This window comes from Dermacentor variabilis, chromosome 10 (assembly GCF_050947875.1).
Source record: "Dermacentor variabilis isolate Ectoservices chromosome 10, ASM5094787v1, whole genome shotgun sequence".
Classification (NCBI taxonomy): Eukaryota; Metazoa; Arthropoda; class Arachnida; order Ixodida; family Ixodidae; genus Dermacentor; species Dermacentor variabilis.
The window spans coordinates 50,291,563-50,312,052 of NC_134577.1; the positions used below are offsets into that span (position 1 = coordinate 50,291,563).

At 43.5% G+C, this 20,490-nt stretch overlaps 1 protein-coding gene across 5 annotated transcripts in view; it reads left to right on the top strand.

The window, feature by feature from the left end:
• Positions 1 to 20,490, top strand: part of LOC142560514 (putative phosphatidate phosphatase) — a 46,073-nt gene that overhangs the window by 2,168 nt on the left and 23,415 nt on the right. For all 5 annotated transcript variants that reach the window (XM_075672673.1, XM_075672677.1, XM_075672675.1 and 2 more), the window contains exons 2-5: positions 2,559 to 2,710; positions 4,433 to 4,534; positions 16,583 to 16,855; positions 18,613 to 18,795. In XM_075672673.1, the coding sequence (XP_075528788.1) occupies positions 2,559 to 2,710; positions 4,433 to 4,534; positions 16,583 to 16,855; positions 18,613 to 18,795 (710 nt within the window). The remainder of the gene's footprint in view (positions 1 to 2,558; positions 2,711 to 4,432; positions 4,535 to 16,582; positions 16,856 to 18,612; positions 18,796 to 20,490) is intronic.

The window sequence follows — 20,490 nt, forward strand, 5'->3', positions numbered from 1 at the left end:
AACTGCTAAAATAATACAGTTGTAGAAAAAATTGTTTACAAATCCTTGGCAGAGTCAACTATTTAGTATGTTTTGACTATTTATGGATTAGCATCTTTTTATAAATTAAGAATAACAGATAACATATTACTCAAGAAATTATATCTTTTATTTCCTGTGGAACTTTTCGGGCAGCTCTCTAAATATATTAAATGGCTCTGTATTACAGTTAGAAAATCTTCAATTCAGACATTCTCGGTCATGTCTAAAGAGTGATCTGAATAGTTCTGGACAGTATTTTTACAGAAGGCTTTTAAACATACTTGTCAACAACAGAATCGTAAGCAACATAATCATATCAGATTAGAATACATGATAGTGCTAAAGTCTGAAAAATGAAGCCAGAACATTACAGATAAATAATGGGTGTCAAGTCATTGAACTCCACATTCAAGCGAAAGAACTCTGTTAAAAGGTCGCCTATAGTAGTGTATACATGGCACCCCGGAGGAAAAAGGATATCTTGGCCATGAGGCCCCACTGGTAGAAGCAACTGTAAATTCGACTCACTCGGAAGCTGAAAATGAAACTGCGGATATATTCCAATTATTTGGCATCGCCACTGAAGTGCACTTGAATGAACATGGAAATGCTAAGAAAAACCGATGCACTGATAAAAGTGTAAAGAAATTCACTGTTTCCAGGATTGACAAGTGTGTGAGCAACATGAAGGATGCATTTTGCCTCTCTTTTATTCAAACACACATTGACACACACACACACACACACACTGCACAAACATGCAAGTGAGTAGTCACTTTAACACAGTGCAGCTCAATGCTGACTGCCGACTAACAAGCGATGGGTCCCATTACAAAAGCCTAGAGCAACCTGAAAAATAAGAGCATTGATTTGTCAGCATGTTTTGAGGGTGACATTCTAGCCGCGACCACATGCAGAGCTTACCTCTTCTGTGAGCAATGAACAGTGGGAAAAAATATACCATAAAAGGAATGGGCGTAAAATCTCCACAAAAAGAAAGAAAGAACTTGCTACCCTTGGTAATACTGTTTATTTGTGAAGCCTTGTGAAGAGAGGTGCCATTAGGTTTACCATACAGTTTGGTTCGGCAAAGTCATAGCAGGTGTATTTTATTATTTATGCCTGTGCTACAAGAGTGGAGTTGCACCTTCCGAAACGGGAACTATATGTTATGTTATGTGTGCATTTCTGATTCCCCAAGCTGCCATTCAGCAAGGGCTTAAGTGTTTCTTTTTAGTCCAATTTTAAATCATCCTCGTGTCTGTGTGTATTATTTTTTAAAAATGCATTCAGTCTTTCAAGTAGCAGCTATCCAGTTTGAGGATTAAGTCAAATAGGATGACCAATTTGACGATTGAGTCAAATGGCTATCTTAGGATACTCCTTGTTTGAACATCTCCCCGTAACATTCCCACACCCCTGCAAAAATTGCTAAGCGCTTATTTACACATTATACATTAGAAATGTAGTACACGGGTTGATGGTACATGCACAGTTTAACTTTAATTAGCGAGAGCAACTAGTGTTGCATTGAGCTGATATGAGAAATCAATTAGCAAGGCACAATTTTTGTGTATTCATTTAGGCTTTTCCTTAACAGATAGCATTGCGCAGATTGACATCTCCGTAGTCAGTTTGCAAAATACAGGACACATTGCTGTGATTCTATCGCCACTTTCCTGCTAGCTGTCCAAGCAAGACAAAAGTTCACAGGAAGATGAAGGCATGAAGCAATAAAGTGTGGTTAAACAATGAATGTCACTGGAGATGCTGCGGCATTCCTTTTCTGTTCGCGACTTATTGTCTTATTGCTTTATTACATTTATTGCAGCAAGCTAAAGTTGTCTTAGTGCCTTATTACATACTCACACATGTACATTGCTTGTCTTTTTTTGGTGACCATTTCTCACCAGCATGCCACTGTTACAAAACTGTCACTTGGCGCAAGACATGCTTTCATGTATTGTAACTTTCTCAAATTGTTGTTGCCGATGTTATAGTGAAAGGATCTTGCCTAATCAGATTACGTGCTCAACATGAATCATGGTGTGCAGGCCTGGCTACTGATAGCAGAAACACAGGAGTCATGGTATCGCTCCGCGGAGAGCCCCACCACGGCTCCTCATAAACTCTTGCGGCACAGGTACAATCTATTGGTGAAAAGCCTGACAAGTTGTGTCCTATGATGAGCCGCCTACCAAGACTTCACGAGATGCCGGTGGTGGCGCTCCACGAAGCAATGTTATGAGCTCCCGTGTTCCCGATAGCAGTGGCTGCACCTGTACATTCTGTACTGTACGTGAGCAGCAATGATTATGCCGGAATGTGCAATGGGTCACATATATATAGCTCACACACTTGACCCGTACATCAGATTTTACCGACTGATAACTGTGCTCACCACTATCATTGTGCTTTCAGTCGCTGTTTTTCTGGGTGTGAGTTTGCCCAATAAAGAGTTATATTTGAGACTTACAGTTTCGGTATTGTCTGGTTCATCACCGTTGCTACAGTGTGACAATATTAATCTTTTTCAGTTGGCGTACCTATCCTTGTCCTCTTCGTGGCAGGCAAGCCATTTAAACGTGGCTTCTTCTGCGATGATGAATCGCTGATGTATCCGTTTCGTGACTCCACTGTCACATCACCAATGCTCTACTCCTATGGCATCCTCATACCTATTATCGTGGTGAGTGCCGTGAATATAAGTTCCTTGCTTGCTTTTGAAAAATGACAAATTGCACCAAACATTTTAGAGTGGCAATTTGAAGAATTCTGGTGCGTGCCATATCACTTGCCGTGCTTGAACAGTTATTTTATGCCTTTTCTTTTTGTAAACAGGAGGAATATTCCTTAATTTGATATGCACTTTTAAATAGTAGCATCTGACAAAGCAACACATCTTCTACACTTCCAACAAGTGGCGAAAGAGCATATATTAATGCTGCTTATTTGTTTTTAGAAAAAAGAAAGCTTTTCTGAGAAATTTTGCAGAGTGAGAAATGTGAATTAGAAGTGGATTAGTTTACAGTGACATAGCTTGGGAAGCTGCTTAAAAAACATTGGTTTGTCTGCTTATTGGCACAAGGAAAGGAACTCGTCATTACTTGAGAAATGAAAAAAATGTCTAATTGCTGGCATGTTTACATTAATAATCCAAATTGCAATCTCAGCAGCGCCTTAGGCAGATATTTATGTCTTGCGTGCTTCGGTTCCAAGCATATGAGACGCAGCGTACGTATCAAAATAAGGTCAAAGGGCAGAAGCTTGCAGGAGGCAGCACTGCATTAACACAGATGCACAGCTCTTTGTTCACAAGCAAAAAAATGTTCTCATGTCACATGTAAGTTTGCTTTTCTCACTTTTTGAGGCAAGGCTGACAATGGTTCAGATTAGAAGCTGATATCACGGAAAGGAAAAAAAACTTTTAAAAAATCTCGCAGACTCTTTACTCTAGTGTGTGAACAACATCTAATTGTGATAGCAAAAGGCTATAGCAAGCCCTTCACAATGAAGTTATGTCATTTACTATGTGTTGACATTCTGTTGCAAGGTTTAGAGATTGCGTATTTGCTGACATTGACAAGTGTTCAAAGTTCATTATTCATGACTTGAAGAATCTTGCTGCACACATAAAAACAGCTGCAATTTCATAATCACACATAGCACTCCAGTGTTTGCAAAACATCAAGTGCAAGTCCTTTATAATGCAAGCGGAAAGTGGGACCCCTCACTGCATGCATTGTGCATGTTCCAAACTGTGCAACATGCAGTCTCTGTGGCAGTGCCGCTGGAATTGCAGACAGCTCACAGCATGTGAAAGGGGTCTAGGCAACTTTGCCTCTTCTAATGAATTATGGCACACCCAGAAGAAGAAAACACAGATTTGACCACTCAAGTTTTACAAACATGAGTGTCCGAGTTGAGAGACGTACAAACTTTCTCTCAACTCAACACTGTGTCTTAAAGCTAGAAAGCAGAAGGTAGTGCTGCATCTGAAGTGAGCTGATTGATTGTGGAGCCAGAACTTTATGAACACCTTCAATTATTTACTAGAGTGCTCTGGCATGAGGATGTGCTTCTCCATAGACATTGCATTGCAGGCATCATCGGGGCACGTTACTGGAGCACAATGCCTAGTTCAGCCTAGGAAGTTCTCTCCTGCACTTGCACCTAGGAATAGCTTCAAGTTGAGACACACTTGGAAAAGGGCCCGATTCTTTCTTTTTTTTTTTTCTTTCCTAAAAGGCGAGTTGGCAAGCTTAGTTGGAAATCATGGATAAAGATGCAGCAGTGACGAATGTCTTAGGGGCTTGGGAGGGAAGGCGGAGGCAGGTGTGTATCTGGGTTGGATGGCTTGACAAGTTTTGCTGCTACCTACATTTTTGCTTGCATTCTTTTTTCTGTGAAGATGACTGTGCTGGAGGGAATGCGAGCCAGGCTGCATGTGCAAGAGACGATCGCCACGAGCAAGAAGCTGCTGTACAAATGGAAGGTGCCATCGTCACTACAGGTATGAGTATTGTACTGTACACATTGGCATAAGCTTTTCAGAGGAACAGAGAGGTTCACGTTTTTTCGTTGAACATTTATTCTGCACTATCAAGAAATAAACTTTCACTTGTCAGTGCACCTCATTATTGTCTTTGCTGTTTTTGTTGTCCTTCAAATCCTTTGGTGCCATTTCCAAGCCATGCAAGCCATCCTGGAGTGCCTCGCTTCCTCACCCGAGCTAATTTGCCTGAAGAGGACGTGCAGGCATCGTAAATCTCCCTTCGGGCACCCTCAGTGGCCTATACTCTTTCTGTTATGCCATTTATAGGTGCTGCTTTGTCACTTCTTTGCCAGGCATTACAATCTTTCATGAAATTTATTGAGAGTACAGGGCGAGTTAGACCAACCCTTCTTTATCCTGCTGCCTTAGTCCACAACCAGTGATGGAACTAGACTCCTAGCAGCATGGACACATCATGCCCCCTCTGCTTTAACTTCTCGTTCTCATATTTGACCAACCTTTCCCTCAGAGTCAGTGGTGCACTTTAAATGTCCTCTGTTAAGTTCACCTTGTGAGAGAAGAGTACATGCCTTTTCCTCTAATAGAACTTCCTACTGTATTAGTGCTAATAAAATCGAAGAAGCGTATTGGCATTAATGCACAGAACGTTACATGAGAGGCATTAACTGCATCTTCTAGCACCTTTGCAGCATAGCAGCCGGAAAAGCAGTTGAACTTGTTGGTTACTTACTTTCAGCAAGTAACATCAAGAGCCTTGTATGTATAATACAAGAGCAAACACAGGAAGCCAGAACTATCTATACCCAAAAACCCCTCCTCCCATACCCTGGAAACGAGTCGCACTCTACGGTGTAATCACGAAGAAATTACATGTACACATCTGCGATGCATTATGGTCAGCTTCAAGCAATTTCATGCTTGAATTTTTTTGGTGAATTGTAGAAGATCTTTCACATTCTATGTAGCAAAGTGCAAGTGTAAGTGTGCACTCATTGTCAACGAACGATGCAGGAATGGCCAGGTTTATAGTTACTGAGCATTGCTGCCAGAACACCTATGCTGAAGAATGAAGAAACACGAGGCACTACTACTAGGGCTCTTCTGACCACTGGGGTTTGATGTGACCAATGTGCACATGCTCAGTAGTCGCGACATGGGCTTCACGAAAGCCGTGGTGGTTTACCTCCTTTTGGTTTCACTTCCAGTTTTGGTTTCCACGTGCCACACGCATATTGCACTTTAGTCCTTCTTTGCGCCACGCTTCTCATGCTAATGGCACCTGGCAGCACAACACATTTTGGAACAAAGATGCCCCTAACTGTATGATCCACATATATCATTTATGCAGTGTACAGATAGTAGCATTGTGGAATACTGGCATCAGACATGCAAATGGCATAAGTGCAGCAAAAAAATTTGTGCTCTAAAGAATCGAAGAAAATCATTTCTGTGCTTTGTGTATTTGCAGCAACAATGTTCTGCTTTGCTGGTATCTAAAATGGGCTTTATTTACAGCCTATATTTATTCAGAAAATAGCGAATACTGAAAAACAGAGATATGACTGTTGTGCTCTATGCTACATTCAGAGCATGTACGCAAACATACCTTGTTAGAATGATTAATGGATGTAACAAAGTAATTGCCATTCCTTTTGCAATCCGTTTAAATGGATATAGTGAACCTTTCTTCTTTAGTTCTGAATGAAGATTTGCTAATAATTTTGTGTTGATAGGACCTAAATGTGGTGGCACACTTTCAACTCGTCTGAATCAGCAGTTTAAAACTCCCACTAGCTGTCGACCTTTTGGCAACGCTTAGCCCATCGCACTAAGCAATGTCGAATGCATGTGATAGTTGCACGGTGGCAGCGCGAAGGAAGAGCCGCTGTCTAGTAAAGAGACGGTTTATACAAATGCTGAGGCACCTCTCCGAGTCCAAGCCCGAAACTCTGCTCTCCCCCACACAACCAAAACATGACTTTTTAAGCCCTCAGTTGCATGAAGGAGTCACAAACCAGCCAATCACACATGCGAGTTCACATCATTGCAACCAAAAGCACAACCACCTTCGTACCGCACATGGCATTGGTGGAAACAGTGGCACACTTTACAACACGCCAGGGGATATTGCTCAAAGACACTTGTCATCTCCCTCTCCCCTACGTTAGGCTCCGAGTATCGGCCCTTGATGTCCTCCCGTTTTCTCCTGCAAGCGGCTGCCACGCAAGCTGCAAGAATGTTTCCATGAAACCACAGCTTATCGACTGCATGTCTGCTGGACAGTGGGCTGCCCTGTCAGTAATTAGAAAACTCTGTCCCCCGTGCAGCTGTGGGCCGGTTCACTTGAAATCCAAACACCATAACTGGGACCCCATGGCAATGGCACACAAAAGCATCCATCGGTCATGGGTGGCTAAGTGGTGGTAAAGCTACCGCCATTTTCACAGGCATTCTCAGAAGGCGCACGCAGATTCCAAACACTGACACTCAAACCGGCTGGGCAGTGTCATGTCGCCCAATTTCAGTGACTGAGATGGTCGACGAGACATGTGGGAAGCGCATGGGCATTAGCGGTGGCGGTAACCTCAAGCACCCCTACCTTTATCTTCATGCCCGTTTCCCCGAATACTCCCCTTCAGCTCGGACCGTCTACCCTTTCCGTGCAAGGGTGCAGATCTAGTGCCTCTTCTATGGCACAGCCACTAATCCGATTTATTTCCACACATGGGCGTTTCCCGTGTCCCCTCTTCGCGGAACCCGCCTGCGTCCTTCGTTTCCAGTTATTGGCCGATACAGCAGTGTGTGAACATGTCCTGCGCTTTGCTATAGTCGCCTAAACTGGGCCACACAACAACAACGAGGCCAACTCCCTAACCTCATACTGACTACATTCATGTCACCTAATAGGATAATTTCGGCATCATTCCCCAAACTCTTAATATCAGTGCTTAGGCATTCCACTTACTCTTTATTCTTCTCTTTGAATTTTTTTCCTGTCCACAAATATGTTTCTCCCAGCCAAGTTTTCTTTCCACGCATTGTGCATGATAACCAAAGATGCTCTTGACATATTGAATTTACTCTTTTCCATTTAGCTCCCTGATGGATGAGCATTCCGACTTCCCCTCCCTTTCTTTCCAATTTAGTTCTGTTGCACCCTTCCCATAATTCTCAATCACTGGCAGCTCTCACAAGTCGCTAAGGTACGTTTCTGTAACTGCATACACCACTGTTTGTTCTCTATTTAACTGCTCTTCAATCTCTACCCACTTTTCCTTTCTTCTGCCACCCTGCATGTTTATGTAGGCTATTGCATGGCGAGCTCTCTTTCTTGTTTTCCTCCTTTTTCTGTTATTGACGATGATAGAATTATGAGGTTCCCCTAGGGGACCTTCTTCTTCATTGCTACCTACTCTGGCCTCCTGAGCACACGTGGGGCCCCCTAAAAAAGCAACTGCGTGACCAGCAAGTTGCCAGTCCAAGCCTGTGATTGAACTGGATCCCGTCTCGTTGAAAACCGCCATACCTTCCCACTTCCCTGTTTACTTCTACAACCTCAAAACCTCTCTCTCGGCTCTGTATGGAACTTTCACGTATAGGCACCTCCGGCACCATGCACTCCACAATCTGCATCTGAGGAGACATCTCGTGCAAGTCATCTACCCCCATCACCAAGCACTGAGCTAGCCATGTCCCTTTTCTGTTTAGCATGTCATTTAGCCCACCTGCTACTATGACAAGGTTGCGTCCTTGGGCATTTTCTATGAGCTTTCCTTTTGCTCACTCCACGACAAGACCTAATGTACTCCCTGGAAATGTCCCTACCACTACTCTTATGTCGCCTTTAACCCTCTCCACAATTACCTCTGAACACCTAGCCAGGTTTGAGTCGCCGGCAATTATCACCCTTTCACTGTCTCTTACTGGCGTGGCCTCTCCCTGCTTCCCTTTGTCATGCTTTTCCAGGTGATTCGTACTTGACAAAGGGGCATGGACCCCTGTGTTTCTGCTTTCCGTTTTATATGTCGCCATCGGTGCCCTCTAGTGTGCAGCTGCGAGTCTTATATGTTAGAGAGCCCTGTACAGCTACTCTACGGCATTCTAAAGCCTGCATGGAATACTACGCTAGCAGATGACGCGTGCCACTGTACTTCCCATGCTCACCATACTAAACCATACATTTTCAGAAAATTTCACAGCCACATCTAGCACACATATGCCAAGTACACAGCACTGTAACTATGTTACCATGCCCTCCATAACTGTTGCATTGCTCCATCCGGTGTCGGTAAGCTTATTGATGGACTATGCATTCATTCTGCTCCTGGATATGATTGTATTAACTCTAAATTCTTAAAGAACACTTCATATTATTCTTCCATCATACTATTCAAAGTTTTCCAGCAATCCCTTGACCATTGTATGCTACCTAATGAGTGGAGAATAGGCAAAGTGATTCCAGTGTATAAATCCGGCAGTAAAGCATCCCCTAATAATTATCGTCCCATCTCTCTCACCAGTACATGCTGTAAAATGCTCGAACATATTATTTTAGAGCGCAGCTCTTTGGCGTCCGTTCCTGGGTTTCGCGTCGTCGTCGGCGTCGTCGTCGGCCTCGTAAACAGCTCCGCCCCCCTTTCATCCCCCCAGCGCTAGCAGCGACCGACTGATACCGCTGGATGCCGCTGACGCCGCTAGAGAGTCAAGATAACGTGACTGCATAGAACACCGTCGCCGCCATGCAGAAAGAGGAGGAAAGGGTCCCCCCCCCCCCCTGTTCTTGTGTGGCGGATAGCTGGGGTTGACTCACTATCGCCGTCAGCGGCATCAGTCAGTCGCTGCTATCTCTTCCCTCCTCCCTTTATCGTGTTGTCCGCTTGCTGCGCGCGCTTCTGCCCCCATCGTTTGCCGCTGGGTGTACACGCCGCCCCCCTCCGCTTCCGCTTACTGCTGGTTGCTCTCGACGGCGGCGATGAGCCTCCGCTTCGGCGGCGCGAACTGCAGGGTCTTCTCGGCGGCGGCGATGAGCTTCTGCTTCAGCCTCGCTTACTGCTGGTTGCTCTCGACGGCGGCGATGAGCCTCCGCTTCGGCGGCGCGAACGGCAGGGTCTTCTCGGCGGCGGCGCTTAGCCTCTGCTTCCCCCACGGCTGTGACAACCTCGCGAGGCACTTGTATAGATCTCGTCTTTGAGAATCAAGCATTGGTGTACCAAGTCGAACATATATCAGTCTATTTCTCCGACCACAAAGCTTCCTTCATGACTGTCAAGAACTGTTAGTGGAGTCTTTGTTAAAGGAATACGTGTGAAAAATAGAAAAAAAATTATGTGATAGCGCATACATGTGTTGCTCGATTTCTTTGCCTCAATCTATCCAAAAGGAGAAACAGCTTATTTGCTGCGCTCACATTTCGCATTAGGAAGTAACGTAATCGTCGGTAATTTTTTTACCAACCTGGTTAATTTCCTTGAATTTAACTCATTTTTTAAGTCAGCACAGCACGGTTTTCGGAAATCTTACTCCTGTGAAACCCAATTAATATCGTTTACACATGCACTACACCATATTCTTGACAAATCATCACTAGCTGATTGTATATTCTTAGATTTTTCAAAAGCATTCGACAAGGTGTGTCACAAACTATTAGTACTTCATAAACTAAAACAACTTCACATAGATGGTAACCTTTTGAAATGTATTGAGTGTTTTCTTCTCAACCGCTCGCAATTTGTTTGTGTTAACAACATTAACTCCGGTTTTACAGAGGTCCGTTCAGGTGTTCCACAGAGTTCTGTCCTTGGACCCCTACTGTTCCTAATTTACATTAATGATCTTCCCTCGCTTATCAACTCCCAGATCCATCTGTTCGCTGATGATTGCATCATTTTCAGAGAAGTTGCCAATGCTAACGATATTGAATTACTTCACTTGGACCTTACCACTATAGGAAACTGGTGAAATGAATGGTTAATGGAGCTCAATATTAACAAATGCAAAGTCATGCGTGTTTTCTAGGAAAACATCTAAAATACCGTCGTACTACATTAACAACATGCCGTTGGAATCAGTTTCTTCATATTAATATCTTGCTGTTTACATCACTTCTAACCTAAGCTGGTCTCTTCATACTGAGAACATAATTAAAAACGCTAATTGCATGCTTGGCTACCTACGTCGCAACTTTTTCAACGTACCTACTAATTTGAAACTATTGTTATATAAAACTTTAATACGACCCAAACTCGAATACGCGACTCCGGTATAGGACCCTGCTCATGAAAACCTAATCACTGACCTTGAGATGGTTCAAAATAACTCTGTACGTTTTATTCTTGCTAACTACAATTGCACAGCGAGTATAACTAACATAAAATCTAATCTTTGCCTCCCATCGCTGGCATCTGACAGAAAAGTGTCTTGTATTGCCCTCTTCCACAAGTTGTACCATCACCATACTCTACGAGATCACCTCATCCCCCATCCAATTTATGTATCCCGTCGCATTGATCATCAGTACAATGTCGGCATTTTGTCATGCAACATTAAAGTTTTTCACAATCATTCCTGCCGCGAAGCTCACGTGACTGGAACCATCTTCCTGCCGAAGTTGTAGGCCTTATTAATTGTGAACAGTTCCATGAAGCCTTAGCTAATATTGTCTACACAGGTGCCATTTAAACACTCATGTAACTAACTGTATTTGTCTTCTTCATTCTTTTGTATTTACGACTCCCCCTCTGTAATGCCCTTGGCCCTGAGGGGTATAATAAATGAAATGAAAAACTCTCCGCCGTGCGCGCACTCATTCAAAGGCGTCTGTGTTTGTGTGTATAAGGTACACGGTGTTTATGTGCGTGAACGTGATAGTTCCTTGCAACACGAAGACAAGGTTTTGGAAAAACACTGCTCGAGTTGCTGGCCGATGTATGTATGTATGAGTGGCCGTGGCCACACACACACACACACACACACACACACACACACACAAGTCAACATAAGAAGACACCGACGACAGCATAGAGGAAATTACTTGTACTTACTGATTGAATTAAAAAAATGATAAATAGATGGTAATGAAAGTGGATGAAAAAACAACGTTTATTCTTAATGAACCACAGATGAAGTGGAAATTTGGATGTGATTAGAAATAATGTGATAGCGATAGTGTAATGAGATTAATTGGCAATAAACATGCAGTCACGCTTGTGGTGTCGTCCTTTACTCAGTGTCCATCCTGTTTCGTTCACGCTGTACATAAATATGCTATAGTCATCCTGCGAAGGGTTTCTGCCACATTATTTTTTTTTCTCATGGCAGCTGCTGTGTAGAGACGCTATCTGACATTACACTGCCTTCAGTATCAACCCAGGTCGGCAGCAAAAGGCATGTGCCCAGCGCTACGTGTTGTGTAACAGTGACAAAAGCAAGAGACATGTTTGCGGCCAACGTCACGCGAAGTCGCGCATGCCTCGATGTCATGCCTGCACTGGACTACGAGGCGCAGCTGTGCAACTGCGGTAGAAAACGACGACCCTTCGACTATGTATAAACAAGAAAATGACAAAGACACAATTACATTCGATAGCTTTTGTGCAGCTTATTTATATACATAGGGGTAGACAGCGTCATGGCAGGCTCGAAACAGGCTCGAAACAGGCATAAGTGCATTTTCGCTGATGTCACTTGTCATTCACATGGCATACCATTAACCGCTATACCATTACGGCCGACACTGCGAATACAACAGGAAAGTTCAAATGACAGCTATTTCTGTGATAGGAAGATTTGGCCTGACTCATAGTATTACCGTTGCCGCATACCTATGCATTCAGACGAAGCCACGCACACCTCTGGTTGCAACGAACTCTTGCTTTGCATGCGTAATGGCGCAAACATACAGGTGAAGGCATGCTATTCGTGAATGTATCAATATATATTTTTTATTTTGTTTTGTTGATGAGCAAAAACTATGCAGCACATGAATCTATAGCCGATGTTTACTGTTGCACACAACATCGCTGGTTGTCGCTGGTAGCGCTGCTAGTATTAGTGTCACAGGAACACTGTGCTGTATACTGTCTTTAGGGCTGTAATGTCTGGTTCCACACGGAGCGATTTTGCAATGCGTTTATCGGAGCTGCAATGCGATATCTCATTTCAGTGCACCTTATTGTGGACGACTAAATTATTGTTTGCGTAGGTGTATGCAGTTGAATTCAATGAAAACGTGTTTGAACTCGTTACTCTGATTATTATAAATAATGATAATAATCGTGCATGCAGACCACTGTGGCATGCCTCATGATACGCGCTGACATTGGTTGCCGCCCACGCCATTCGCGCGATTTTGCACTGAAGTTCAACACTCTAAAGGGGTCGGCGCGGCTTACTTGCTGCAGATGCATGCGACGTCGCAAGTGCGAAATCGATAAATATGCGTCAGGTTATAGGGCTGATGGCTTCACTTCTCGGCCAGTTCTGCATAGGGGAAAGATGCAGTGGAATTTGAAACTCGAGGCGCAAAACCCTTATCTCACAAATATTTGCTCCATTGAAATACACATTCTCCGTTAAGCCTTTGTACTGACATATGCTTCACACCTATCAGATATGTCATGGTGAAAAACAGTCGTGCTTCTGCAACATCGCTTTATACAAGATATCATACAGATAAGCCGCATTCTTCACAATCGCCATTCATTTATAGATCACGCGTTCCTAGATACTCCAGCTCGGTGCGCGCTCCTGTATGCAGACATGTGCGATGGCTACAGTACACTGATAGCATTGTGTGAAGTGTTGCAACGCACACTGATGCCTCCCTTCTGCCTGTGTCTGCTAAGTATTAAAGGTCAAAAATGTCAATGCTGGCATTTTTTCCCCCAAAGACGCGACTAATTAGTCGAGTTTTGTCGCTCTCCCCTTTTTTTTTTCACCGGCGAACAGGCATGTACCCCCCCCCCCCCTCCCCTTTCCGTGCCACGACTCCTCACACACATCGCTAAAGCGCCGCCAAATCAACCTTGAGACTTGACAACTATTCGGCGCTCGACATTTTGCTGCCTTTTCCACACCTTTTGGATTGCAGTAGTTATCGGCATCTCTTGGGCTGTGAAGGCCAGTTTTCTCATCGATTCGGTGCCCGCGCGATTAACTCAAGACACGTTCAGTTGTCACCATCTATTCCAACGGTCACGTGCATTGATGTTGCTTCATTAGTTTAACCTTTGTTTAGACTGATCCAATGGATCGGAAATGGATTCAGTTCATAGCCAGCTGGCCTGTATGCTCATGGAGCGAGTTGCGACTAGAGACAACGCCATTTGCGGATAACTTTTTCTTTTGCTTCATTATTTCCTCAAATGACGGCTCGCCACGACACTGGCAGATTCTCTATCCATATACCCGTGGTGTAGGTTAGATAAGGTGGAAAATAAAATCATGCAAAACAGCATCCATGATCAAACCCTGCAATAACCGTTAAACCCATAAGGAATATGAATATCACCTGTTACCTCGTCTGGTTTTTCCGTAAGTGTACAGCACTTTTCATGCAAAATTGGAAACTGGAAACAAGAGTTGCAAGGAGTTGAGAAATTAAGTGATCTACTAAGGGAGAGAGCCGAGGCAACAAGCAAAGAGGAAGGAAAAGCGAAAATTAACAAATTTAATTGTTGCTTGTGAAACTGTTTATGCATCAACATCTTTTTATTTAAAAAGAAGCAGAGAAAACGCCGCAAAAAGTGGGGAATGATTCCATGAGTTTTGAATGACGCTTCTACCATTATCTGTCTAACTGCCTGACATAGCCACTTCTTAGCTATGCTTATGTGGGTGTTTTTCTAACCTTTCACGGTGGGCGCAATACACATAGAACCGCAGTGTCCTGCATTCTATGCAGTCGTACAGGACTGGCAGCCACAAATCGTTACGCAACTTTCGAAATAACCATACGAATCGGTTTTGGCACTTGGTAGAGCAGTAAACGAGGGGCCCAAAAGAAGTGTGATTGTTCCACAAATATATATTTATCTGTATTTCTTCCAAAGCTAATTAAAAAAGAACACAACTAGAAATCTTTATTTTACACTTTCACTTGTTTACTTGTTCTTGGCACTGTTCTTCCTGCGCGTCTTTCTTGTGCGATTCCATTTGATGTGGTTCCTTGTTTGTCAAGGAAAGGAGAGGTCTATTTCACAGGCATATACCTGTGAGATACACCTTATATCATTCTTCTTCTGCAGGTTTACGCATTTTTATGGCAAATGGTGGTCTTTATTCATATTTACACTAGTAAAGGTACCCCTTCCCCCCCCTCATTTGCACAGAAAAGTTACCTTGGGTTGGGCCCAAGGTAAGGTTAAATGGTTGCACCCTTTGGGGTGTATATTTGTCCCACAACAATAATCGTCATCTGCCTTGCTTACATTTCCTTTCTTGACAAATCGGTGCTCGCTACTTTCCTGTCGAGAATGCTGTGTCACACTGATAACATGCAAGCCGTTTGTGACTGAGAAGTACCGGGCTCGCAGCATTAAAGAAACGTGGGCAAGACAGATCACGATTATTATTGTGGGACAAGATAAGCCCCAAAGAGTGTAATTTTTTTAAGAGTGTGCGCACTCATCACTCTAGAAACAGTTGCACCCTTTGGGGTATATATTTGCCACACAACAATAATCGTCATCTGTTTTGCCCGCATTTCCTGTCTTTATCGCTGCGAGCCCAGCACTTCCAAGTCATGAATGAAATGCGCATTATCAGAGCATGACAGATTATTCTCAATAAGAAAGTAATGAGCGCAGCGTTTTCAAGAAAGGAAACGGAAGACATATGACAATTATAGTTGTGTGGCAAATATGCACCCCAAAGGGTGTAACCATTTTTAAGAGTGATGAGGAAAGGGTGTTATGGCAACTCAAAGCACCCATTGTATGGGTGTTTTGGTTTGTGTAAGTGCTTTTTTCCTACACACACTCTTAAAAAAGTTGCACTTTTTGGGGTGCATATTTGTCCCACAACAATAATTATCTGCATTGCTTGCGTTTCCTTTCGTGATAATTCCGCACTGGCTACTTTTCTGTTGAGAATACTGTGTTACGCTGTTTGGGAGTTGGAAGTACCGGGCTCTCAGCATTAAAAAAAGAAAATTCGGGCAAGACAGATGATGTTTATTGTTGTGGGACAAGATAAGCCCCAAAGGGTGTAAATTTTTTAAGAGTTGGTTGCAACCTAAAGACTAAGTATAATACCCTTAAGAGAGTAAATCTGTTTACAGCTGCAGCTCATGAAACCTTTGCTTTGCATTGGTTCCCACAGTGCATGGGATCTGCATGTATATATATATATATATATATATATATATATATATATATATATATATATATATATATATATATATATATATATATATTTTCTTTTTTTTTTATGAGAGAAAAGCAGTGGTTGACTGGAGCAGCTTTGCCTACGACCCCCCATGCAGATACTATTTGTGGTGGCAGTTTCACTGAAGCAGTGGTATTTGTTTTGTTGCCCTCTGTTAAGAGGGCAGTATCCAAAGGTTCAGAGCTGCAGCAATGTTCAAGCATGGCCTGGCAACGTTTCTGACTATTTTCAGAGTAGTCATGTAGCTTTTGATGGATAATGACACAACATAGCAGTGACTATAGAGTTTTAGCTTGTCTGTATCCACATTAACATTTACAGAAATACCGAATTATGATAAATGTGAATGGCTGTAATAACGATGGTAGCGACATCTTGTGACGCTCTGTCCAGCAATGTGTGAAACGATTTTGTGTTGTGTGGGCATGTTCTCGTCAAAACAATGTAAGACAAAATAGACTGCATGTAGTAGATTGCATCGCTGCCGACGCTTTATACCGGCAGATAAGTAGAATATAGTTGGTTATATAATAATTTTGTCTTTTCTTACTAAACATTACACCACAAGATGGCACCATCAGCCCAGGCACTCATGTTTATGCCCTCGGTAATCGAGCATCCCATTAAGTTGTTTGCATCCATGTGCGCTGCTTCTTGTAGGTGCTCTATATGCTGGTCGGTGTGTTCCTGATGGGGGCAGCAATAAGCCAGCTTCTCACGGACATTGCCAAGTACACCATCGGGCGTCTGCGGCCGCACTTCTTTGACTTGTGCCAGCCTGTCAACCTGAAGGTCCTGTGCGCACAGCCGTATACCTATGTGGAAAACTTCACCTGCGGCAGCAATGCAACGGAACACCAGCTAAAAGAGATGCGACTCTCCTTCATGTCAGGGCACTCGTCTTTCTCGGCCTACACCATGATGTACACAGCGGTGAGTGTACCACAACATTTGGAATTGGTGCCGCTTGTGACGTTGGTGTTGCAGTTTCAGGGATTGTGTGGGGTTGAAAGATATAGAGTATACTAATGTCACAAATGCACGTAAAACAATAGGGTGCTATGCTCAGCCATTCTTTTAGTTGCTGACTGTTATTAAAGTAACGTGACAGCATGAGTTGTTGACCAGCCATGAGATGTTAGGCTGCCCAATGGGCCAAATGGTTATTAAGGTATACAGTTGAAAGTTAGGAAGGAGCCATGTTCTTGTGTTACTAACAACTACGATAAGTGGGAAAAGGAAATAAGGGGACCAACTTGCTGCCAGTGGGAGCCGAACCCACAACCTCAGCACTACGAGTGCGTTGCATTTCCGATTGTGCTACAGCGGTGGCTCTTCCCATGTCCACATTTTCAGTATTTATGTATGTGTAGGAAACCTAGCCCGGGGAATGTTAGCCAGCGCTACACGTGCCCATGGCTGCGAGTTGCACTGGCAAACAACTATAATACCTGACAATCCTCAAGCAGAGTGTTTGATGAAAACTTTGTTGCAGTTGCAGTATTGCAGCATGCAATGCTGAATGTGCTCATGTGGCTGGCAAATGTGACTGGTTCTTCTGTCTTCACCTGTCCCCTTCAAAAGCTGGTGCCTCATCAAAAGAAAAATTTCTTTCTGCCAACAACCAACCATCAAACCCTGCCTCCAACTAAACAGTGACTCGTAGTGCTGCATATAGTAATGTTGCCACCGTATGAATGAAAGGTAATAGTATGCGAGTGTGTATTGGCAGAGCATGAGCTGTGTATGCCTGCAGGCTATATGTAAATGCTTGAATGCATTGCTCATTATGTGGTGACATAGTGCATTTGTAGCTTGTAATGGAGCAAACAGTGTGTGAATACACTTGAATGGCAGAATGACTTAGTGAAGCAGCTACCTGGCCAAGTGGGCAGGCACCTGTTAGCAGTTTTTTTCTATACATGGCCTGCAGAACTGCTTCATCACGACCAAACCATTGTTCACAATGTTGGGTGGGGTGTGCCTTCAGGTTTGCCAACAGCTACAGGCTTTTACAGCTCATGCTTTGCTGCATGTTTGCACATGCTCTCTTGCATTTCTGGCGACTGTGTAGGGTTGAATTGCACTTGGTAACAGACAACCAAGTAGTTTGAGCATACAAAATGGGGCATTCATGCTCTTTCTGCACAAGCAAGCTAGCTGATATACATACAATGACTAGGTTTTCGATGAGACATGCAGAGTAATTGATGTAGTTCACTTTTCCACGCAAGGATATAGAGCAAAAAATTTTCGCCCGTGTCTGACACCTAAGTTTTTTGCGGGTGTGACCATGCAAGCAGAAGTACATCCAAGCGATTGTATTCACCTTTGTTGTTACCACACTCCGGAATGCACGAATGAGCATGCTGTCAGTGCACATGCACTCACCGTCCCGGAGCAGGAGGAAGAAGCCCGTTCCTTTCGGGCTCGAGTTATCTATGCTATCAAGTGGAATTCACATTGGAACATGCGCACCATCTCTCGTCATAGCTACGACAATTCCACCATCACGCATGTGTCATTTGGATAAACCAAACAACAGGAAATCAAGGTTCATATGCAAAAGATGAACGTCAGGTGACACGAAGGAGTCGAGTGACACCACAGCTGCAGCCAAAACTTACACATATTGAATGCACTTACCAGGCACGGGCTGTAATTGCCTAATTTTTCTTCTTGTTTCCCAGCTGTACATCCATGCACGGATGCCATGGCGCAACTCTGTGGCCATGGCTGCACGTACGGTGATCCAAGTGGCACTGCTGTCACTGGCCTGGTACACAGCGCTCTCTCGTGTCTCCAACTACAAGCACCACTGGAGCGATGTGCTAGCTGGTTCAGCCGAAGGCTACCTGGTGGCCATTGTCGTGGTGAGTTACATTTTTTACTCACATGTGTTCTGTATGGAAGCAGAGAATGCTTTGAAGCAGCTATTTGTAGCGGCAAGCATGGAGGACATGGGTTACGGTGCATGTCACTTGTGGACATTACTATTCTTAAGCATGAAACAATAGCGCGACGCAAGATGAAGGAAAGAGGCACAAGTCAGAGTGCTCTGTCCTGTTCCTCTTTCCTTCGTTCTTTGTTGTGTTGTTCAAGTGGTCTGCTGTGTGACAAGATGTACCAACCAGCCCGAATGAGCATGCTGCCATGAAACATAGAAAATGTCCCAGGGGTGCCCAGTCATGCTGGTTGGCACGTGTTACAGAAATACTTAAGGATTAGAGATGCAGGAAAGAACCTAAAAGTGTGGTGTTCACCTAGAGGAACAAGTTATTTCACTTGCCACAACTTATGTGAAGGTAAGCACAAAGAAATGACAAGCAACAACAACAAAAAAAAGCATGTGCCTACTATGCATACCAAGGGCAATTTAAAGTAATTGTGCATGAACCTTCCTATTCTGTGTTGGTCTGTATTGTTGGTTGTTTCTTTACACTCGCATGTGGGGTAGCTTGTAGCATATCATTTATAAGCTTTCAATGGAAAGGCACCAGTGGGTTTTCTAGTTGCATTCCTGCGTGCCTTATACGAGTCACCCCAAACGCTTCTGAGCCTGGCAAAAAGTAAGTGGTTACAACAATGTAGCAAACATTACAAAGTACAAAAACCTTTAGCCAATATGTTTGACGTCCTTATTTCAATGTGCTCCAGCATCATTTCCATGCATTGTGTCGTGGCTGGTGAAAGATGGATGTGCATGCCTTTTCTGCATGCTGCATGTAAATTGCAAGTCACCACTTTTGTAGCAGTAAAGCCATAGGTTATTGAATAATGAAGGTTTTTGGATGTTCTGATGTGAATAAAGGTTGTGTACCTGTTTGCCTCACTGAAAGTAAGGTAATTTTACTATAAGGCAGTACTTTTACAGCAAATGGAAGCAATTGTATTGCGTTGTATTGGCTGTAAAGAAGAATGCAAAAGAAAAAATAAAGAAATAAATAAAGACTGGCAGCTGTTACCAGAAAGAGCACAACACCTCCTTTATTTCTAAGTGGTGGAAACATAAAGGCGACAAATGAAATGAGAACCCATGATTCTAGATAACTCGTCAGTTTGTCTACAATGGTAGACGGTACAGGCTGGAACCAATGAGACTGCTCTTTATTCAAGGTCCCTGATCAAAAAAAGTTCCCTTGTCAGAACATTGGCACTGTCCTGCAACATCCATTGTTTCAACAATCATTGTTGAAAAACCGACAGGGTAGGTAATCTAAGGTTCTCATTTAGTTTGTATCTTTTCTATTTTCATGCCTGAGAAAGAAAGCACATGTGCTCTTTTTTAAGGTTGCCAGCCTTCCTGCAAGCCTCTCTCTCAATCAATTTTTAAACTTTACCTTAGAGCATGACAGAAATGTGGCTCCCTTTCTGTAGCTGTTGGTACGCAGCTAAAATTAAAGAAAGAAAAGTAATGGGCAGTATGGGCCTGGGCAATGGGCAATATGTCAGGGGTGTTGGCACAGTCTCAGGGGCCACATCACGTGTGAACTTTATTCACTGCCTGTAGTCTGCTGGCATACTCGACAAATTTTGCAAGGCTGGCATCATGGCCACCAGGGAGAGGT